At 52.1% G+C, this 17,575-nt stretch overlaps 2 protein-coding genes across 6 annotated transcripts in view; both read left to right on the top strand.

Moving 5' to 3' along the window:
- The window catches only part of LOC116479598 (leukocyte immunoglobulin-like receptor subfamily A member 2), a 32,047-nt gene extending 27,722 nt beyond the window's left edge, over positions 1-4,325 (top strand). The window contains 7 exon segments of the mRNA XM_058425783.1: positions 1,824-1,879; positions 2,101-2,158; positions 2,764-2,868; positions 3,819-3,894; positions 3,961-3,998; positions 4,250-4,273; positions 4,276-4,325. Of these exon segments, the coding sequence (XP_058281766.1) occupies positions 1,824-1,879; positions 2,101-2,158; positions 2,764-2,868; positions 3,819-3,894; positions 3,961-3,998; positions 4,250-4,273; positions 4,276-4,325 (407 nt within the window).
- Positions 4,326-7,370: 3,045 nt separating this feature from the next.
- On the top strand, positions 7,371-12,986 carry LOC116479173 (leukocyte immunoglobulin-like receptor subfamily A member 6). Of its 5 annotated transcripts, XM_032171076.2 has the most exons (8): positions 7,371-7,465; positions 7,630-7,665; positions 7,849-8,133; positions 8,281-8,583; positions 9,033-9,329; positions 9,583-9,885; positions 10,206-10,256; positions 12,826-12,986. In XM_032171076.2, the coding sequence occupies exons 1-8, from the start codon at positions 7,432-7,434 to the stop codon at positions 12,960-12,962; spliced, it is 1,446 nt and encodes a 481-aa protein (XP_032026967.1). In that variant the 5' UTR covers positions 7,371-7,431; the 3' UTR covers positions 12,963-12,986. The 5 variants fall into 5 exon arrangements, with proteins under 5 accessions (XP_032026967.1, XP_032026969.1, XP_058281959.1 ...); XM_032171078.2 differs by lacking the exon at positions 10,206-10,256 and having other exon boundaries at positions 12,826-12,962; XM_058425976.1 differs by lacking the exons at positions 10,206-10,256; positions 12,826-12,986 and adding an exon at positions 12,623-12,681.
- Positions 12,987-17,575: the final 4,589 nt, after the last annotated feature.

Raw genomic sequence — 17,575 nt, 5'->3', positions numbered from 1 at the left:
ATTTACCATGCAGGGTGAAGACACACATTTCAATTTTATTTATTTGTTATTTATTTATTTATTTTGAGATGGAGTTTCGCTCTTGTTGCCCAGGGTGGAGTGCAATGGCTCTATCTCAGCTCACCGCAACCTCCGCCTCCCGGGTTCAAACGATTCTCCTGCCTCAGCCTCCCAAGTAGCTGGGATTACAGGCATGTGCCATCATGCCCGGCTAATTTTGTATTTTTAGTAGAGACAGCATTTCTCCATGTTGATCAGGCTAGTCTCAAACTCCTGACCTCAGGTGATCCACCTGCCTCGGCCTCCCAGTGCTTGGATTACAGGCGTGAGCCACCATGCCCGGCCCGTACATTTCAATTTTAAATGGATGTGCCCTAGTCCTTAGTTAGTCTTTCCTCATCTCTGTAAAATGATCAGCTACTCACCTCTTGGGCTACTGCCAGACACCGTTTTCTCTTCCTTCTTTCTGACACCTACAATAGATAGGACATTCCCCCTCCTCATTCTCTCCCAAGTACTTTAAATTGCAATTTATGAAGTTTCTATGCTACACTCTAAAAACATTCTGTTTTGTTTTCTGATTTCATAATTGGTGCTTCACTGTGTCTTGTCCTCGAAGGAATGAGTATTTTGATTGTGCTCATTAAATCTGATTTTTCTATGTCTTCTAATTCTTTTATATAATATTCATTCTGCTGTAGAAAAAAAAATCATATAATCCTGCCTCAGAAATTCAGTGTCCTTTGTATTTCTCAAATATTTAAACATGTTTAACCTAAGATGGGTCTCACACATTCCTAGTACTCCTTTTGACCATGATAATCCTCATTAATGAGTGTGGATTGTTAATCATAGCACTTTGTGTTTGATTTTTTTATTTGTTTTTTTGTTTTTATTTATTTATTTATTTATTTATTGAGATGGATTGTCACTCTGTCACCCGGGCTGGAGTGCAGTGGCGTAATCTCAGCTCACTGGAACCTCTGCCTCCTGAGTTCAAGCAACTCTCCTACCTTAGCCTCCTGAGTAGCTGGGACTACAGGTGCCGGCCACCACACCCAGCTAATTTTTTTTCTTTTTTTTGTATTTTTACTAGAGACGGGGTTTCACCATGTGGCCAGGATGGTCTCGATCTCTTGACCTCATGATCTGCCTGCCTCGGCCCCCACAATGTGCTGGGATGACAGACGTGAGCCACCACACCTGGCCTGTGTTTGTTTTTGAGACAGTCTTGCTCTGTCACCCAGGCTAAAGTGCAGTGGTGCACTACCCCAGTTCACTGCAACCTCCGCCTGCCAGACTCAAGCGATCTTTGACCTCAGACTCCTAAGTAGCTGGAACTACAGGTGTGCACCACCACACCCGGTTCATTTTTGTCTTTTTAGTAGAGATGGGGTTTCACCATGTTGCCCAGGCTGGTCTCGAACTCCTGGGCTCCAGCGATCTGCCCACCTTGGCCTCCCAGAGCTCTGGGAAAATAGGCGTGAGCCATCGCAGGCAGCCAGTCCTAGCACTTTTTATCATTAGGATGATTCCTCTTTCTTTTCATTCTCAGACACTCACCTCCCAGTGCCTCATCTGCCAGAGAGGGTTTCTACCAGGGCTGTACTGGGAGTTAGGCTTGAAAAGAGGAGGAAGGCACCACCTGCCCGGGTCTCGTGAGTCTGCTCAGGGCTGTAACCAGCAGGGTAGGGTCCAGTGTGAACCTCACGTCTGACAACTCTACAATGAATCTGTTTCACACACACGGAGGAGGCGGCTCAGGGCTGACCATGAACCTGAGTCAATGAGCAGAGATACCCCAGTGCCCTCCACAAACACAGGGGACGAGGAGCCACAACCTCCCACTTTCACCCACAACTCCGACCCCTCCCTGACCGTGAGGGCCCTGGGGTTCTCCTCTGTCTCATATAGAGGCGGAAACCTCCCTTTTAGTGATTCCCTGACATGGCAAGTCACCAGCAGCCACTCGGCTCCGACCTCGCTGCTTCCTGAGGTTTCCTGCCTGTGTCAGGAAGTTTCATTTCTCATATCCTTCTACGGCTGCGTATTTCAGAAACACGTATTCATCAGTGTTCTCTGGAGGGGCAGAACTAATAGGATGGATGTATATATAAAGAGGAGTTTATGAAGGAGTACCGATTCACACGATCACAAGGTGAGGTCCCACAATAGACTGTCTGTAAGCTGAGGAGCAAGGAAGCTAGTCTGAGTCTCAAAACCTCAGAAGCAGAGAAGCCGACAGCGCAGCCTTCAGTCTGTGGTCAAAGGCCCTGCATGGGAAGGTCAGGGCTTGGCAGGGTGGGAGACGGACCTGGCTGGGCTTGGGGTGAGAGCAATGCAGGGTCCGTCCTGTACAGCCCACTCCCTCCCCCAGGCCCTGCTGTGCTGGGGAAGGGAGGGTTGTAAGGAGGACACCAGCCCCAGATGGAGACACTATGACAGGCCCTTCCTGTCAGATGAGGAGACTCAGAGCAGGAAGTGGGTGTCCACCTGGTGGGGCAGCAGGAGGACAGCTGGGGAAAACACAAGGTCCCAGGTTCCCTTCCCAGACCTGCTTCTTCCAGGCTGGGGGCCTGGGGCAGGCGATTCCCCCCTCTGAGCCTCAGTTTGTGCATCTGCGAAATGGGTCGTGGGGCAGGCAGTCCCATGTTGCACGACCGCTGTGAGGGTTGGAGCTCACGAAGACCCAGCACGCGCCTGCACACAGTAGGCGCTCACATCAGTGATGTCATCCTCTTTCCCGACGTCATCACGCGCAAGGTCTGGGAAGATACCTGGGGGCTGTAACGGGGGTCTCAGTGGCCTTTGTCCTGCTGCTCTTCCTCCTCCTCCAATGTCGGCGTCAGAGCGAACACAGGACGTTGGGTGAGTAGGGAATGGGGGAAGCTGTGGACCCACCGAGGATGGGCTCAGGGCACCAACCAAAGGGGAAGCAAACACACAAGAAAGTCAGCTTAGAAAAACAGCTCCAGAAAGTCCCAGCTGAAAAATCTAGAAAGAAGAGAATAAATGAGAGCGTATGTGCAAGTAATTTATTCTTTGGGCTTTTTATTTTATTTTATTTGAGACGTGATCTGGCTCTGTCACCCAGGCTGAAGTGCAGTGGTGTGATCTCGGCTCACTGCAACCTCCACCTCCCAAGATCCTCAACGATCCTCCTGCCTCAACCTCCTGAGTAGCTGGGACTACAGGCCCCTATCACCACCCCAGGCTAATTATTTTTTTGGCAGGGAGAGATGGGGGTCTCACTATGTTGCCCAGGCTGGTCTCAAACTCCTGAGTTCAAGCAACCCACCCGCCTCAGCCTTCCAAAGTGCTGGGATTATAGGCATGAGCCATCGGGCCCAACGTCTTCGGGCCTTTTTAAATGTATCTAGTATTTAAAACATCTATGCCTGTAATCGCAGCACTTTGGAGGGCTGAGGCAGGTGGATTGCTTGAGCCCAGGAGTTTGAGAGGACCCTGGGCAATGTGGTGAGACCCCATCTCTACAAAAAAAATTAAAAATGCAAATAAGCCAGGTTTGGTGGTGTGCACCCGTGGTCCCAGCTACTCAAGACACTGAGGCAGGAGGATCACTTGACCCTATGAGGTCAAGGCTGCAGTGAGCTGGGATCGCACCACTGTGCTCCAGTCTAGGCGACAGAGCAAGACCTTGTCTCAAAAAAATATGTGTGTGTTTGTGTGTGTGTGTGTGTGTGTGTGTGTGTGTGTGTGTGTGTGTTTTCAAGTTTCCTTCTCTCCCCTAAAGTCGCATGTACAGGGTGGGTGGTTCTCAGGTTCCCAGGGCTGAGACTCTGTCCTTCTTCCCCCAGCCCAGAGAGAGGCTGATTTCCAACATCCTGCAGGGGCTGTGGGGCCAGAGCCCAAGAACAGGGGCCTGCCGAGGAGGTAACTCTGCCCGGAGACCCCAGACTCCCACCCTCCCCCGCACCACACTCTCGTGTCCTCCCCTAGGTCCAGCCCAGCTGCTGACATCCAGGAAGAAAGCCTCAGTGAGTGAGAGGAAGAGGGGGTGCACCTGGGGTGCAGATGGGGGCCCTGCAGTTTCACTAGTAACAGGAAGGGGCTGGGAAGGGTCTGGGGCTCAGGGGAACATGGTTCACTTCATACTGTGGAACCTCGGGGACATCACACCTGCTCCTTAGATCTCAGCAGTTCCACTGGGAGCAGGACAGCGGCAGGTGGTACTGGGAGGTCCCAGGGAAACTTGCCAGGAGACGAACCCCTTGCTTTGCCCCAGCAGACCCTGCCGTGAAGGACACACAGCCCAGGACAGGGTGGAGCTGGACAGTCAGTGTGAGAAACACGCTCACCCCTGAAAACCTAAAGAATGCACTCAGGCACGAACGACAGCCAAAGTAAGACTTTTTTTTTTTTTTTTTGAGATGGAATCTCGCTCTGTCACCCAGGCTGGAGTGCAGTGGCACGATCTCAGCTCACTGCAAGCTCCGCCTCCCAGGTTCACACCATTCTCCTGCCTCAGCCTCCAGAGTAGCTGGGACTACAGGCGCCCACTACCACGCCCGGCTAATTTTTTGTATTTTTAGTAGTGATGGTTTTCTCCGTGTTAGCCAGGATGGTCTCGATCTCCTGACCTCGTGATCTGCCCGCCTTGACCTCCCAAAGTGCTGGGATTACAGGCGTGAGCCACCATGTCCGGCCTGAAAGTGAGACTTTTAATCGGGTGTTGCAAGATTGGATGTCTGCTAGGCAGGCACACCCGGGGCAGTCATAGCAGATAATTTATCTCTTAGCACTCAAGTCCCTCCCCCAGTTCCTCACGGGTCGAGTACTATGAGGTTACAATCTTCTCAGACTTCGCCTGAGTTTCATTATCTCCCTTATAAGGTTATATCCTGTCGCCTTCCCCGCTTAAGTTGCGATTTCCCAATAACAAATTTTTTTTCCCTCTTATGGGCTGACCGTCCCCCCACCCCACCATTCTGTTCACTTATTGTGATTTGTTAGGAGCATGAGCCGTGCGGTTTGTTACATCCGCAGACTGGCTGCCAATACTTAGATTTATCATGCCTTAAAAATGGACCATTTAAAATGTGTTCTCAGAAATTCCCTCCTCTTTTTTATTTACTTCCTTTGCTCTCATTTTCATTTGAACCCTTCCGGTGCTTGAATCGCTTTAGAGGTTGTTTACTTTCTTTTTTTTTCTTTTTTTTTTTTTTTTTTTTTTGAGACAGAGTCTTGCTGTGTGGCCCAGGCTGGAGTGCAGTGGCGCCATCTCAGCTCACTGCAACCTCCGCCTGCTGGGTTCCAGCGATTCTCCTGCCTCAGCCTCCTGAGTAGCTGGGATTACAGGCGTGCACCACCATGCCCAGCTAATTGTTTTTGTATTTTTAGGAGAGATGGGGTTTTACCATATTGGCCACACTGGTCTCAAACTCCTGACCTCAGGTGATCCAACCACCGTGGCCTCCCAAAGTGCTGGGATTACAGGCATGAGCTACCATGCCCGGTCAAATTTTTCACCTTATGGCTACATAGTAGGTGTATATATTTATTAAATTACTTTTCAATGGTATTAATTCAATTTACTATTTTTTACCTTCACGATGTCTGTCTAATGCATTTCAACAACTGTCTATTTTTTCCTCATACGGTTGTCATTCCTGTGGGGCGGCTCCTCCCACGCACCTGGCCTTTCATAAAGCGTTTCTCCCACGGCTGTCCAGGCATCAGCCTGATGAAGGGGATTGTTGCCGCTGCTCCTGCCCCACTCTCCCAAACTTAGCGTCAGCTCAAGATTGTACCCAGCAGGGATGGGACCAACGCCAGCCTCACACTCACCTGTGGGGCAGAGCAGACGCCCATGTCTGACCACCGTGGGTTGAATCTGCTTCTCACACACAGGGGAGGGGCTGAGAGCTGACCATGGCCTCCAGTGAGTGAGCAGAGACCCCCCAGCGCCTGTCCACACACACAGGGGAGGGGGAGCCACAGCTTCCAGCCTCACCCAGAGCCCTGACCCCTCCCTGCTTGGGAGGACCTGGGGTTCCTCTTCTGTCCCACACGGAGGTGGGAACCTCCTCCTCCCTGATGAAGCTGGGGGGTCCCAGACACCTGTGGCCACTCAGCACTGAACTCTGCTCATTGAAGGGGATGCGTCTCCACGGGAGGAACTGTTCTTCCTCTTTCTGTGCCTGTGGCTGTGATCATCTGCATATTTCAGACGGATCACAAGGAGAATTTCACGGTATTTGGAGCCGATGTGGGCTCTTGAGTGGGGGCGTCAATCATCCTCCACTGTGGAGCCCAACACCAGGATCCTCTCCCGTCCCCGCCCTCCTGTCTGAACTGGTCTGGAGATTCACCATGGCTCAGCCTCCCAAGTCCTGGGCACCACTGACCCCACAGCCACTGTGATGAGTGGGGTTCATGACAACAGGCTCAGAGGTGACATTCTTGTCCAAGGTCACATAAACCTGGATGATAATCAGGAATTGAATGCAGATCAGCTCCCCTCCCCCAGAATCAGATGACAGATGACAAGGAAACATATATATTTCTCTTTCTCCCTCTATTTCTCCTTTCCAGACAGGATGTTGCGCTGTTGCCCAGGCTGGAGGGCCAAGGGGTGATCATAACTCCCTGCAGCCTCCGCCTCCCAGGCCCAAATGATCCTCCCACCTCAGCCTCCTGAGCAGCTGGGACCACAGGCATGAGCCTCCATGCCCAGCTCACTTTTTTCTTTTCTGTAGAGACGGAGTCAAAGTATGTTTCCCAGGACTGTCTGAAGCTCCTGGCCTCAAGCCTGCCTCCCGCCTCAGCCTCGTTAAGGGCTGGGATTCCAGGCATGAGCCACCACGGTGGACCCTGCATTTCTCCTCTGTGCTCACTGCCACATGCACCTCAGCCCGGGCTGCACAGCCAGGTGTCAGGTGCGTCTCCGCTGATCTGAGTCTCCCTGCAGCACGGACCTCTGTCTTCCCTGAAGCATCTCCAGGGCTGGAGAGACGACTGCCATGGTAAGGACTCCACAATGCTGAGCTGATGGACGGGCTGAAGGAGGGAGGGAGACCCCATGGGGAGGCTCTGAGAGGGAGGAGGAGCCCATGGTCACCCTCGCCTGAAAGGGGCTGACTCAGGAAGGCACTGCGTCTATTTGCCACTGTGTCCTGGCTCTTGGTAAGATGAAGACAGATCAGGGAGATGGTGGCCAGGGAGCAGGGAGACCCCATTTCTCTCTGAAATGTCTGCAGAGAGCCTGGTGCCCGCCCCTACTTCAGCCCTGGGGAAATGAGAGCCAGGCTCCTGGGGAGGGCAGTTCCCCTTCCTGTGGGCTGCGGATGAGACAACCCCATGACAAGAAGGACCCAGCCTCCGAGGGGCCACACCCTGTGTGTCTCTCTGTCCTGCTGGCACCGAGGGCTCATCCACCTGCAGAGCCCGGGGTCACCGGGAGGAGACGCCATGACCCCCACCCTCACAGCCCTGCTCTGCCTCGGTGAGACTTCAAGATGGGGAGCGGGAGACCCGAGTCTTGAAGGGACCCCACCCCACACACAAGCCCTGGTCCATCAGGAGACCTCAAAAGCTCAGGAGGCACCAGGGCGGGGAGGACCTGCTCAGGCTTCAGGGGCGAATCCCTCACAGGGAACTCTCTTCCAGGGCTGAGTCTGGGCCCCAGGACCCACGTGCAGGCAGGTGAGTCTGTCCCCAGCTGTCCCAGGTCCCTCCTCCTCAGTAGGGACAAGGCCCACCCCTGGGCAGCTTGGGGAGGGGACAGCAGTTCTGGGTGACTGATGGGGATGATGGGGGGTCCTGGGGCTGAGAGCTGGGATCTGAGTGTGGGGACGTCTTGGGATCCAGCCTCTGAATTCCTTCCAGGGCCCCTCCCCAAACCCACCCTCTGGGCTGAGCCAGGCCCTGTGATCATCCGGGAGAGCCCCGTGACCATCTGGTGTCAGGGGACCCTGGAGGCCCAGGAGTACCGTCTGTATAAAGAGGAAAGCCCAGAACCCCGGGACACACAGAACCCACTGGAACCCAGGAGCAAGGGCAGATTCTCCATCCCATCCACGACACAGCACAAGGCAGGGAGATACCGCTGTTACTATCGCAGCTCTGCAGGCTGGTCAGAGCGCAGCGACCCCCTGGAGCTGGTGGTGACAGGTGAGAGGACACTCAGGGGTCCCAGCCCCAGGCTCTGCCCTCAGGAAGGGGGTCGGCTCTCAGGGGTGTCTCCCTCTCACAGCCCAGCCCTGGGGATGATGTGGGAGGTGGGAGCCCCATTTAACACGGTGCCTCCTTCTCTCCTAGGATTCTACAACAAACCCACCCTCTCAGCCCTGCCCAGCCCTGTGGTGGCCTCAGGAGGGAACGTGACCCTCCAGTGTGGCTCACAGGAGGGATATCACCACTTTGTTCTGGTGAAGGAAGGAGAACACCAGCGCCCCCGGACCCTGGACTCACAGCCGCTCCACAGTGGGGGGTTCCAGGCCCTGTTCCCTGTGGGCCCCGTGACCCCCAGCCACAGGTGGACGTTCAGATGCTATTACTATTATAGGAGCGCCCCCCAGGTGTGGTCCCAGCCCAGTGACCCCCTGGAGATTCTGGCCTCAGGTGAGGGAGCCACGGCCTTCTCTAATACACTTTCAGGGCAGCTGACAGGTTGTGGGGAGTCTGGCTGGTGACTGAATCTGGAAAGGACTCAGAGTGATGTGTTGATGGACGGGCTGAAGGCGTGAGGAAGACCCCATGGGGAGGCTCTGACATGGGAGGAGGAGCCCTCGGCCACCCTCACCTGGAAGGGGAGGACTCAGGAAGGCGCCGGTGTGTTTGCTGTGAGGTCCCGGCTCTCAGGGAGAGGAGGAAAGATCAGGCACAGTGGCCAGGGCTAGGGAGACCCCACTCCTCTGAAATGACTCCAAGACAGCCCCGGGTGAGAAGGAGGCCCTGGGGTCAGAGACTCAGAATGTGAGAGACAGTGAGACCTGCAGGGCGAGGACGGGAGAAGGAAGGGGCGTGGGAGGAACCAGCCCCTCGGAGTCCCGGCTCCTCTTTCCCTCCAGGCGTGTCTAGGAAGCCCTCCCTCCTGACCCTGCAGGGCCCTGTCGTGGCCCCTGGGGAGACTCTGACCCTGCAGTGTGGCTCTGATGTCGGCTACGACAGATTCGCTCTGTACAAGGACGGGCAACGTGACTTCCTCCAGCGCCCTGGCCGGCAGCCCCAGGCTGGGCTCTCCCAGGCCAACTTCACCCTGGGCCCTGTGAGGGGCTCCCACGGCGGCCAGTACAGATGCTACGGTGCACACAACCTCTCCTCCGAGTGGTCGGCTCCCAGTGACCCCCTGGACATCCTGATCGCAGGTGAGGAGCCCAGCGGGTTCAGTCAGGGATCCAGGCTCTGCACAGGCCCTGCCGGGGGAGCCCAGGTGGTGATGGCCGGGATGAGGGGTGGGGTCCCAAGGGAGGGAGAGACAGACAGAGACAGGGGATGGGCGGGGAGGGGAGACTCAGAGAAAACAGAGACAGAGAGACTGAGGGTCCCAGAGAGAGGCCTGGGGAGGTGTCAGCTCAGAACAAGGTGGGGCAGCCCCTCACCCATCCTTCTTCTCTCTAGGACGGATCTATGACACAGTCTCCCTCTCAGCACAGCCAGGCCCCACGGTGGCCTCAGGAGAGAACGTGACCCTGCTGTGTCAGTCATGGGGGCAGTTTGACACTTTCGTTCTGATCAAAGAAGGGGCAGCCCATCCCCCGCTTAGTCTGAGCTCAAAGTACCGAGCTCATAAGTACCAGGCTGAATTCCACATGAGTCCTGTGACCTCAGCCCATGGGGGAACCTATAGGTGCTATGGCTCACGCAGCTCCGACCCCCACCGGCTCTCTCTCCCCAGTGACCCCCTGGAGCTCGTGGTCTCAGGTGAGGGTCCTGACCCTGTCCTCTCTGAACTCAAACCTCAGCTCCGGCCCTGCCCCGAGCAGAGCTCTCGGCTGGGATGGAGTGAGGGAGGCTGTGAGGGAGGCTTAGCCAGAGGGGACCCAGCCCGCAGAGGGGAGGAGGCCAACAGGGGTTCTTCTAGGCATGGCCACCCGTTCTCCCCTGCCTGGCATGCAGAAGGTACCAGGTGGGCAGAGAAATGGTACCAGGGAATCCTCTGGGTGGACGCAGGAGAGTGGGAGTGGAAGGGTGCACTCCATGGACAGCCCCAGCCCCTCACCCGCCTCCTGTGCTCCATCCAGGACCCGCTGGAGGCTCCAGCCCCCCACTCACAGGGCCGCCCTCCACACCTGGTGAGTCACTGGGGCCTCTTGGGGAGCGCGGCCTCCCCCAGGGCAGTCTGAGCCTCCCAAAGTTTCCCGCTCCCCTCCCCTAAAGGACAGGCTTGTGTCCCAGGGGCTCTGAGGCTGGGCTGGTGAAGAGTGGGAGGTTCAAGGCAGAGAGAGATGTTGGGGCCCAGCCTGGGGGAGGAAGAGCCAGGCTGATGTGGGGAGCAAGGCAGCCCCAGCCGTCACCTCCCTGTCCTGACCCAGGAGGTCCTGAGGACCAGCCCCTCAGCCCCCCAGGGTCACCCCAGTGACTCCCTGGAGCTCATGGTCTCAGGTGAGGGCCCTGACCCTGTCCTCTCTGAGCTCAAAGGCTCAGCTCAGGCCCTGCCCCAGGAGAGCTCTGGGATGCTAGAAAAGAGGGGAGTGAAGGGGGAGAATCCAGTCCATGTGAGGGTGGAAATAGACGGGGACCTCCCACCCCTGGCTCCCACCCCTGAAGTCTCAGGAGAGTAAAGAGCAGGGAGGGCCGGGAGGAGACGGGGGTGAACCTCAGAGGAGACGAGATTAGACTGAGGGTGGGAGACGGAGGCCCCACCCGCTCCCCTCCTGATGTCTCCACCTCAGAATCAGAGCCTCTGGGTCCCAGCCCCCAACAGACGCCCTCCTGGAGAGAGAAGAATCCAGGCTGCAGTGCCACCTGCCCCCCACCTTTTCTCCCCTGGCAGCTCCCCAGCACTCAGTGCACACCTGCGCCTCACAGGGACCTGCACCTGCTCCCGCAGAAGCTCAGGGACTGTGCACTGCTCCTCTTCTGCACTGTTGACCACATTTTTTATTTGGGTTGTTTTAATCTCATATTGGCCTTTTTGTCCAAGCTGGTGAAAGTAGATTTGCAGCATCACCTATTTTTATTCTCACCCAGTTTTGTAACAGCCCTGATCTCACGTGCTCCCTGAGGTTTTGTAAACCTGAGGTAGAAATGTGGACTTCCTTCGTTCTGGACGTTTGCTATGGAAGGGGTAGGGCTTATCTTTTCAGAAAAAGTCAAATGGCTGGTACCATTCCTTGAAACCCTACAGCACTTTCCAGACCTCAGAGGGAGGGAGAGAGAGACAGAGAGAGAGAGAGAGAGTGACAGAGACAGAGAGACAGAAAGAGAGAGACAGAGACAGAGACAGAGAGAGATGCTGGGGCCGCCCTTTCCTGGCCAGTTCATCCTGGCGTATTCTGAATCCACCAAGGCCCCGAAGCTCAGCTCCCCTCCTCCTCTGCCTCCCCCTCCACCCCATAGACAAGCGGCCATTCCTTTCTGAAGAACAGGCTGAGACTTTTCTGGGACCTGCTCTTTCTGGAGCTTCTGATGCTCCGTGTCTGGGTCTCCACGTACCTCGTTCCTGGCTCTTTTTCCTATTGAGGAATCAGTTTCAGTGTCACCTCCAAGTGTGACCTTCACTGACGACACAGCTCAGCCCAGACCTGCCTGCTTCTCATCTATCTCAAGTAATTAACCAACCTACACCATGCGGCTGAATTCCTCTCTCTCTCTTTCACCATCTCTGCACATACACATATGTGTGTCACACCGACATCTTATGTGACATTAAAACCTAGTTATCTGTATATGTATACAGATAATATATACTCACACATAAATATAGATCTCTATCTGTATATCTAAAACTATTCCAATGACTCGTAAATTTCCACTGTTTTGGTTTCAGATGTTTGTTATTTGTCTCCTCAGCTAAATCCATACTTCAAGAAGCAGAGAGAGTTTTTATGGCCCACCATATATATAAAACAGATATACATTTGTGTTTGTGTTTTTCTGTATGTGTATCACATTCTACCTGTTGCTGCCTACATGAATAATTAGCTACCTAGAGATTAAATGGATGGTGAAATCCCAGGGATAGTGGCTGAGCTGGATTGAAAAGGAGGCAGCCCCAGACTTTCACCCCTTTGTGCCCCTGACACTCAGGTTCCCCTGATGACCAACCCCTCATGCACGGAGCATGAGTCCTCCGCTTGTGGATCCCCGAAACTCTCATTTCCGGGGGAAGTGGCTCATGTGCTCCTGTGTCCAGGCTTCACGGAGAGCACACAGGGCTCAGTTGACCTCTGTACTGCAGACCACTTTCGTTGCAGATCCTGAGCCCTCGGGATGCAGGAAAACTCTCCCCCAGATGACTCAAGAGCAACGTTTAAATCCATAGAACACAGGAAAACTGAAATCGTTTCATGAGGAGACTGGAGGGAACCCTGTTGCAGGAGAGGGAGGGATTACTGAGGAACTCCGTAAAACCACGTCATGAGGCCTGGAAGAATAAGAACGCAGAGCCCAGGGGAGAGGCTGGCTCAGGGCTCTTCCCTTCTGTTTTGATTCTCAGGAGGAGCTGAGACCCTCACCCCAACACAAAACAAGTCAGACCCCAAGACTGGTGAGTGAGGAGATGCTCTCAGCTATGGGGCGGGCACAGAGGATCGAGTTCTGTCAACGGGGGATGGGGGGGTGCCCTGGGTGGACATCCAGGGGTCCTGGGTGATGTTGATCTACCCTGACCTCTGTGACCTCTTTGCCCACCATCCCCAGCCTCACACCCCCAGGATTACACAGTGGAGAATCTCATCCGCATGGGCGTGGCTGGCTTGGTCCTGGTGGTCCTCGGGATTCTGTTATTTGAGGCTCAGCACAGCCAGAGAAGCCCCCAAGATGCAGCCGGCAGGTGAACAGCAGAGAGGACAATGCACCCTTCAGCATGGTGGAGCCTCAGGGACAGATCTGATGATCCCAGGACGTTCCAGAAGAAAATCTACAGCCTATGCTATCTGGACTATATGCCGATTATTCCTGAAGAGAGGGATCAATGTTGAGGTATTGATTTCGCATGATGAAAATGACAATATCAAATGTCAGAGGTAGTAGGGCTCACGTAGAAATCCAATACATCCATGGTAGGACTGCAAATTACTTCAATCAATTTGGGAAAAATATCAGAAGTACCCAACTAAAAAGAAGAAACATGGCCAGGCATGGTGGCTCAGGCCTGTAATCCCAGCACTTTGGGAGGCTGAGGTGGGCGAACACGAGTTCAGGAATTCAAGACCAGCTTGGCCAACATAGTGAAACCTCGTCTCTACTAAAATACAAAACATTAGCCGGGCGTGGTGGCGGGTGCCTGTAATTTCAGCTACTCAGGAGGCTGAGGCAGGAGAATCGCTTGAACCTGGCAGACGGAAGCAAGTTGGCGCCAGTTGGTGCAGTGAGCCAAGACGGCACCATTGCACTGCAGCCCAGGCGAAAGGGCGAGACTTCATCTAAAAAAAACAAAGAAGAAGAAGAAGAGGAGACACACAGCTAGGAACATAAAGTACAGAACCTAGAGGAAAACGTGTTCATATGGTGAGGTTTCATTCACAACAACGTGGACAGGACCGGTGCTCATATTAGACAACAGCCGTAAAACCCAAAAATACATCTAAAACAAAAGAAACATATGTGGTTCAATTCCACCAAGGGATACTATGAGGCCATGCAGAGGCGCAGACAAAATCTACAAAGAGCAATGCAAACCAACCTTCAATCATGATGTTGAGTAAAGAAACAAGAGTATAAAAAGAAGGCGTGCACGGCTATTTCAGCACATGAAGCTCAAAAAGAGGCAGCATTTATTTTCTAGGGAGGCAAACTCAAAATAGACCCCATAAATAAAGGAAGTAGATAACTCTATGTAATCCAAAATAGTGCTTGCACATCAGGAAATACTGGAAGGTTCTGTTCAACATGGAAACCCCAAGGGCCGCCGGACGCGGGCACTGGAACACCGACTTTCATTTGGTGATCCATAATCCACTTCGAATTATTGGTAAATAGCACACTTTTAATTTGATACAGAATAATCATACGTGTTTCTTGGGAGTATGTGGTAATCTGATTCATCCATGCAATGTGTAATGATCTAATAAAGGTTCCCAGGACATCCATCACCCCATTTGTTATTATGATTATTATTTTGAGACAGAGTCTTGCACTGCCGCCCAGCTGGAGTGCAGTGGCAGGATCTTGGCTCACTGCAACCTCTGCCTCCCGGGTTCAAGCAGTTCTCCTGTCTCAGCCTCCCGAGTAGCTAGGATTACAGGCATGCACCACCACGCCTGGCTAATTTTTGTAGTTTTATTAGAGACGGGGTTTCACCATGTTGCTCTGGCTGGTGTCGAACTCCTGACCTCAGGTGATCCACCAGCGTCGGCCTTCCATGGTGCTGGGATTACAGGCATGAGCCACTATGTCTGGCCAACTTTTATAATTTCTGTGCTGAGAACATTCCAGATCTTCACTGCTCGCTCACGTGGAAAATACAATAATTTGTTGTTAACCGTGGTCACCCTACTGAGCTCTCAGGCCCTGGAACTTACTCCTTCTCTCTCTCCACCTGTATTTCTGCACCCGTCCACCAACCTCTCTCCATCCCCGTCCTCCACACTCCCTTGCCAGCCTCTGTTGACCACCATTCTACCCTCTGCCATCACGAGGCCCACTTTTGTAGCTCCCACGTGAGGGGGAACATGCAATTTTCCTCTTTCTGGGCCTGGCTTATTTCACTGAACGTGATGTCCTCCAGATTCTCCTGTGTTGCTGAACATGGTACAATTTCCTTCTTTTTATGACTGAATATTATTTCATTGTGAATATAGCCCACATGTTCCTTATCCATTCATTCATTGATGGACATAGGTTGATTCCATATCTTGGCTATTGTGAATACTGCTGCAATAAACATGGCAATGCAGACACCTCTTGGATATACTGATTTTCTTTCTTTTGGAAATATACCCAACTGTGCGATTACTGGATGGCGTGGCTGTTCTACTTTCAGTTTCTTGAGGAACCTCCATACTGTTTTCCATATTGGCTGCACCAACTGACGTTCCCACCAAGGTACAAGGGTTTCTTTTCTCCATATCCTTGACAGCATCTGTTAATTTTTGTCTTGGAGATAACAGGCATTTTAACCAGGCAATGGCATACCTCTGTTTTCGTACCTGTCTATCTTTATTTGTCATGCCATTTAGGGAGCTGAGATTGAAGTGTGGTGGTGAAAGCCACAGGCTGCACTGGCCACTGAATGGCAAAAAAGGTGGCTCTTGATCTGTCAGAGCAATGATCTCACAGGTTGACTTTGTGTTTCATTCACAACATGACGCCCACTTGCCTGATCAACCTCACCTGAGTCCAGGCAGACAATGAGCCACTACCCAGGTAAGAATGGGCCTCAGAAGAGGAAACACCTTGTGCAGTACTACATGACATGCAACTGACATTTTTAAGTGGCCATATAACTTTCTGATTTCATTATGTTGAAACCACCGGAACCAGGATGAAGGACACCAACAAGGCCTTGGGGTTATTTCAGACATGAGGTTCAACCCAATCAGGTGGTGTTTTAGAGATCACACAGGACTTGGTTCCAAATGTGACAATGCCCCATGTGCCTTGTCACCTCCTGGACTCCTCTGAAGTGGAAATCAGAGAAAGGCATTTGTGTGCAGCTGCTGCTCATTCCGGATTCCATTCCTAGATGGGAACTTACACGATGCTTGACCCTGAAGAACAGAACGGGCTGAAAAAGCATTCAGCAAGGAAATCCCATTGATAATGGCCACAAACAATAAAAGACCTGCTAATAAATTTAACTGACAGGGTAAAAACCTCTACAAATAAAATTATAAAGCTCTGATAAAAATAAAATTAAAGAGGACACGAAAAAACTGGAAAGATACCTCATGTTCATACATTCAAAGAATAAATATTTACTAAAAGGACCATCGTACCCAAAGCAATCAACAGATTCATTGTAATTCCTGTCAACATACCAGTGTCATTCTTCACCGAAATATTTAAAAATGCTAAAATTCATATAGAGCCATAAAATACCCAAAATAGCCAACACAATGTAGAGAAAAAAAGAACAAAGTTGGAGATGTCACACTACCTGACTTCAAAATACACTACAAAGCTATAGTAACCAAAACAGCAAAGCACTGGCTTAAAAACAAACACATAGACAATGGAACAGAGTGAAAAACCTAGAAATAAATCCACAAATTGACAGCCAACTAATTATCAACAAACATGCCAAGAACATATGTTGGGAAAAGGACAGTTTCTTCAATAAATGCTTCTGGCATAACTGGATATCCATATGCAGAAAAACAAAACTCAACCTCTGTCTCTCACGATATACAAAATCTACTCAAGATGGAGTACGACCTAAAGTAAGACCTGAAACTATGAAACTATAGAAGAAAACACAGAGGAAACGCTTCAAGACGTTGGTCTAAGCAAACATTCTATCAATAAAACCTTAAAAGCACAGGAAACAAATGCAAAAATAGACAAATGGGTATATCAAACTAAAACACTTCTGCAGAGCTCAGGAAACAACCAACAGTGTCATGACCTACAGAAGCAGGGAGAAACATTTGTTACCTATTCCTCTAACAAGGGTTTGATCATCAGAATATACGAGGAACTCAAACAGCTCAGAGGCTTTGATGGAGAAATGAAGAAAAGGTGCTGCTGCGTAGAGAAATGAAGTCAGAAGGAGGAAGTTTGCGAGGAACAAACCGCACTTTCCAGGTACTGGGAGGTTCTGCTTCTCTCTCTGACTCAGTTAACTGTCCTAAACACACCTGCTTCCGTCTCCTTCCCCCATGGGGTCATTGCTCCTGTGATGGCCCTATTGATTCCTCTTGTCAACCAAGTCACAGAATGGAAGAGCTTTCATTTCCTCAGCATCTTCCTCTTCACACACGATGAACAAGTCCACACCATTCTACCCCAGAGCGCTTCTTCTCAATGTCTCCTGTCCAATGCTACAGTCCAAGCTTAGCTGGTTTCCTCAGCTTAACACTTCATGGATTGTGGCAGCATAACTCCAATCCCTGCCTCTATCTCTGGGCTGGTTTCCCATTATTACTGCAGAAGCCCCCATTCTGTGCGATGAGACAGAGTGACACACCAGGCACCCGCTCCAGCCTGGCCCCTGGAGGATTTGAATTGAGATTGGAACTCTGCAGAGTGGCCCAGGAACGTGGTTTCACACATCCTCCTGTAGGAAATCCATAACCACTATCACCAAGTGGTCATTTCCAGCATCTCGGGGTGTAGGGGATGCCGGCTGGTCCCTGCAGTGGCAGATCCTGTGGCAACTCTATGGAGATCTTATGAAGAACCTCTGGAGGTCCTGTGGAGATGCTATGGAGATGCTATGGAGGTCCCATGGAGGTCCCATTGAGATCCTATGGAGGTCCTATGGAGATCCTATGGAGGTCCCATGGAG

The sequence above is a fragment of the Hylobates moloch genome, unplaced genomic scaffold (genome assembly GCF_009828535.3).
Source record: "Hylobates moloch isolate HMO894 unplaced genomic scaffold, HMol_V3 SCAFFOLD_12, whole genome shotgun sequence".
NCBI classification, from domain to species: domain Eukaryota; kingdom Metazoa; phylum Chordata; class Mammalia; order Primates; family Hylobatidae; genus Hylobates; species Hylobates moloch.
This window is presented reverse-complemented; position numbering and strand designations above follow the sequence as displayed.

Coding starts and splice junctions, on each gene's coding strand:
- LOC116479173 (XM_032171076.2), top strand. CDS start 7,432: ATGACCCCCACCCTCACAGCCCTGCTCTGCCTCG. Junction 7,466..7,629: donor CACAGCCCTGCTCTGCCTCG/GTGAGACTTCAA, acceptor ACTCTCTTCCAG/GGCTGAGTCTGGGCCCCAGG. Junction 7,666..7,848: donor CAGGACCCACGTGCAGGCAG/GTGAGTCTGTCC, acceptor AATTCCTTCCAG/GGCCCCTCCCCAAACCCACC.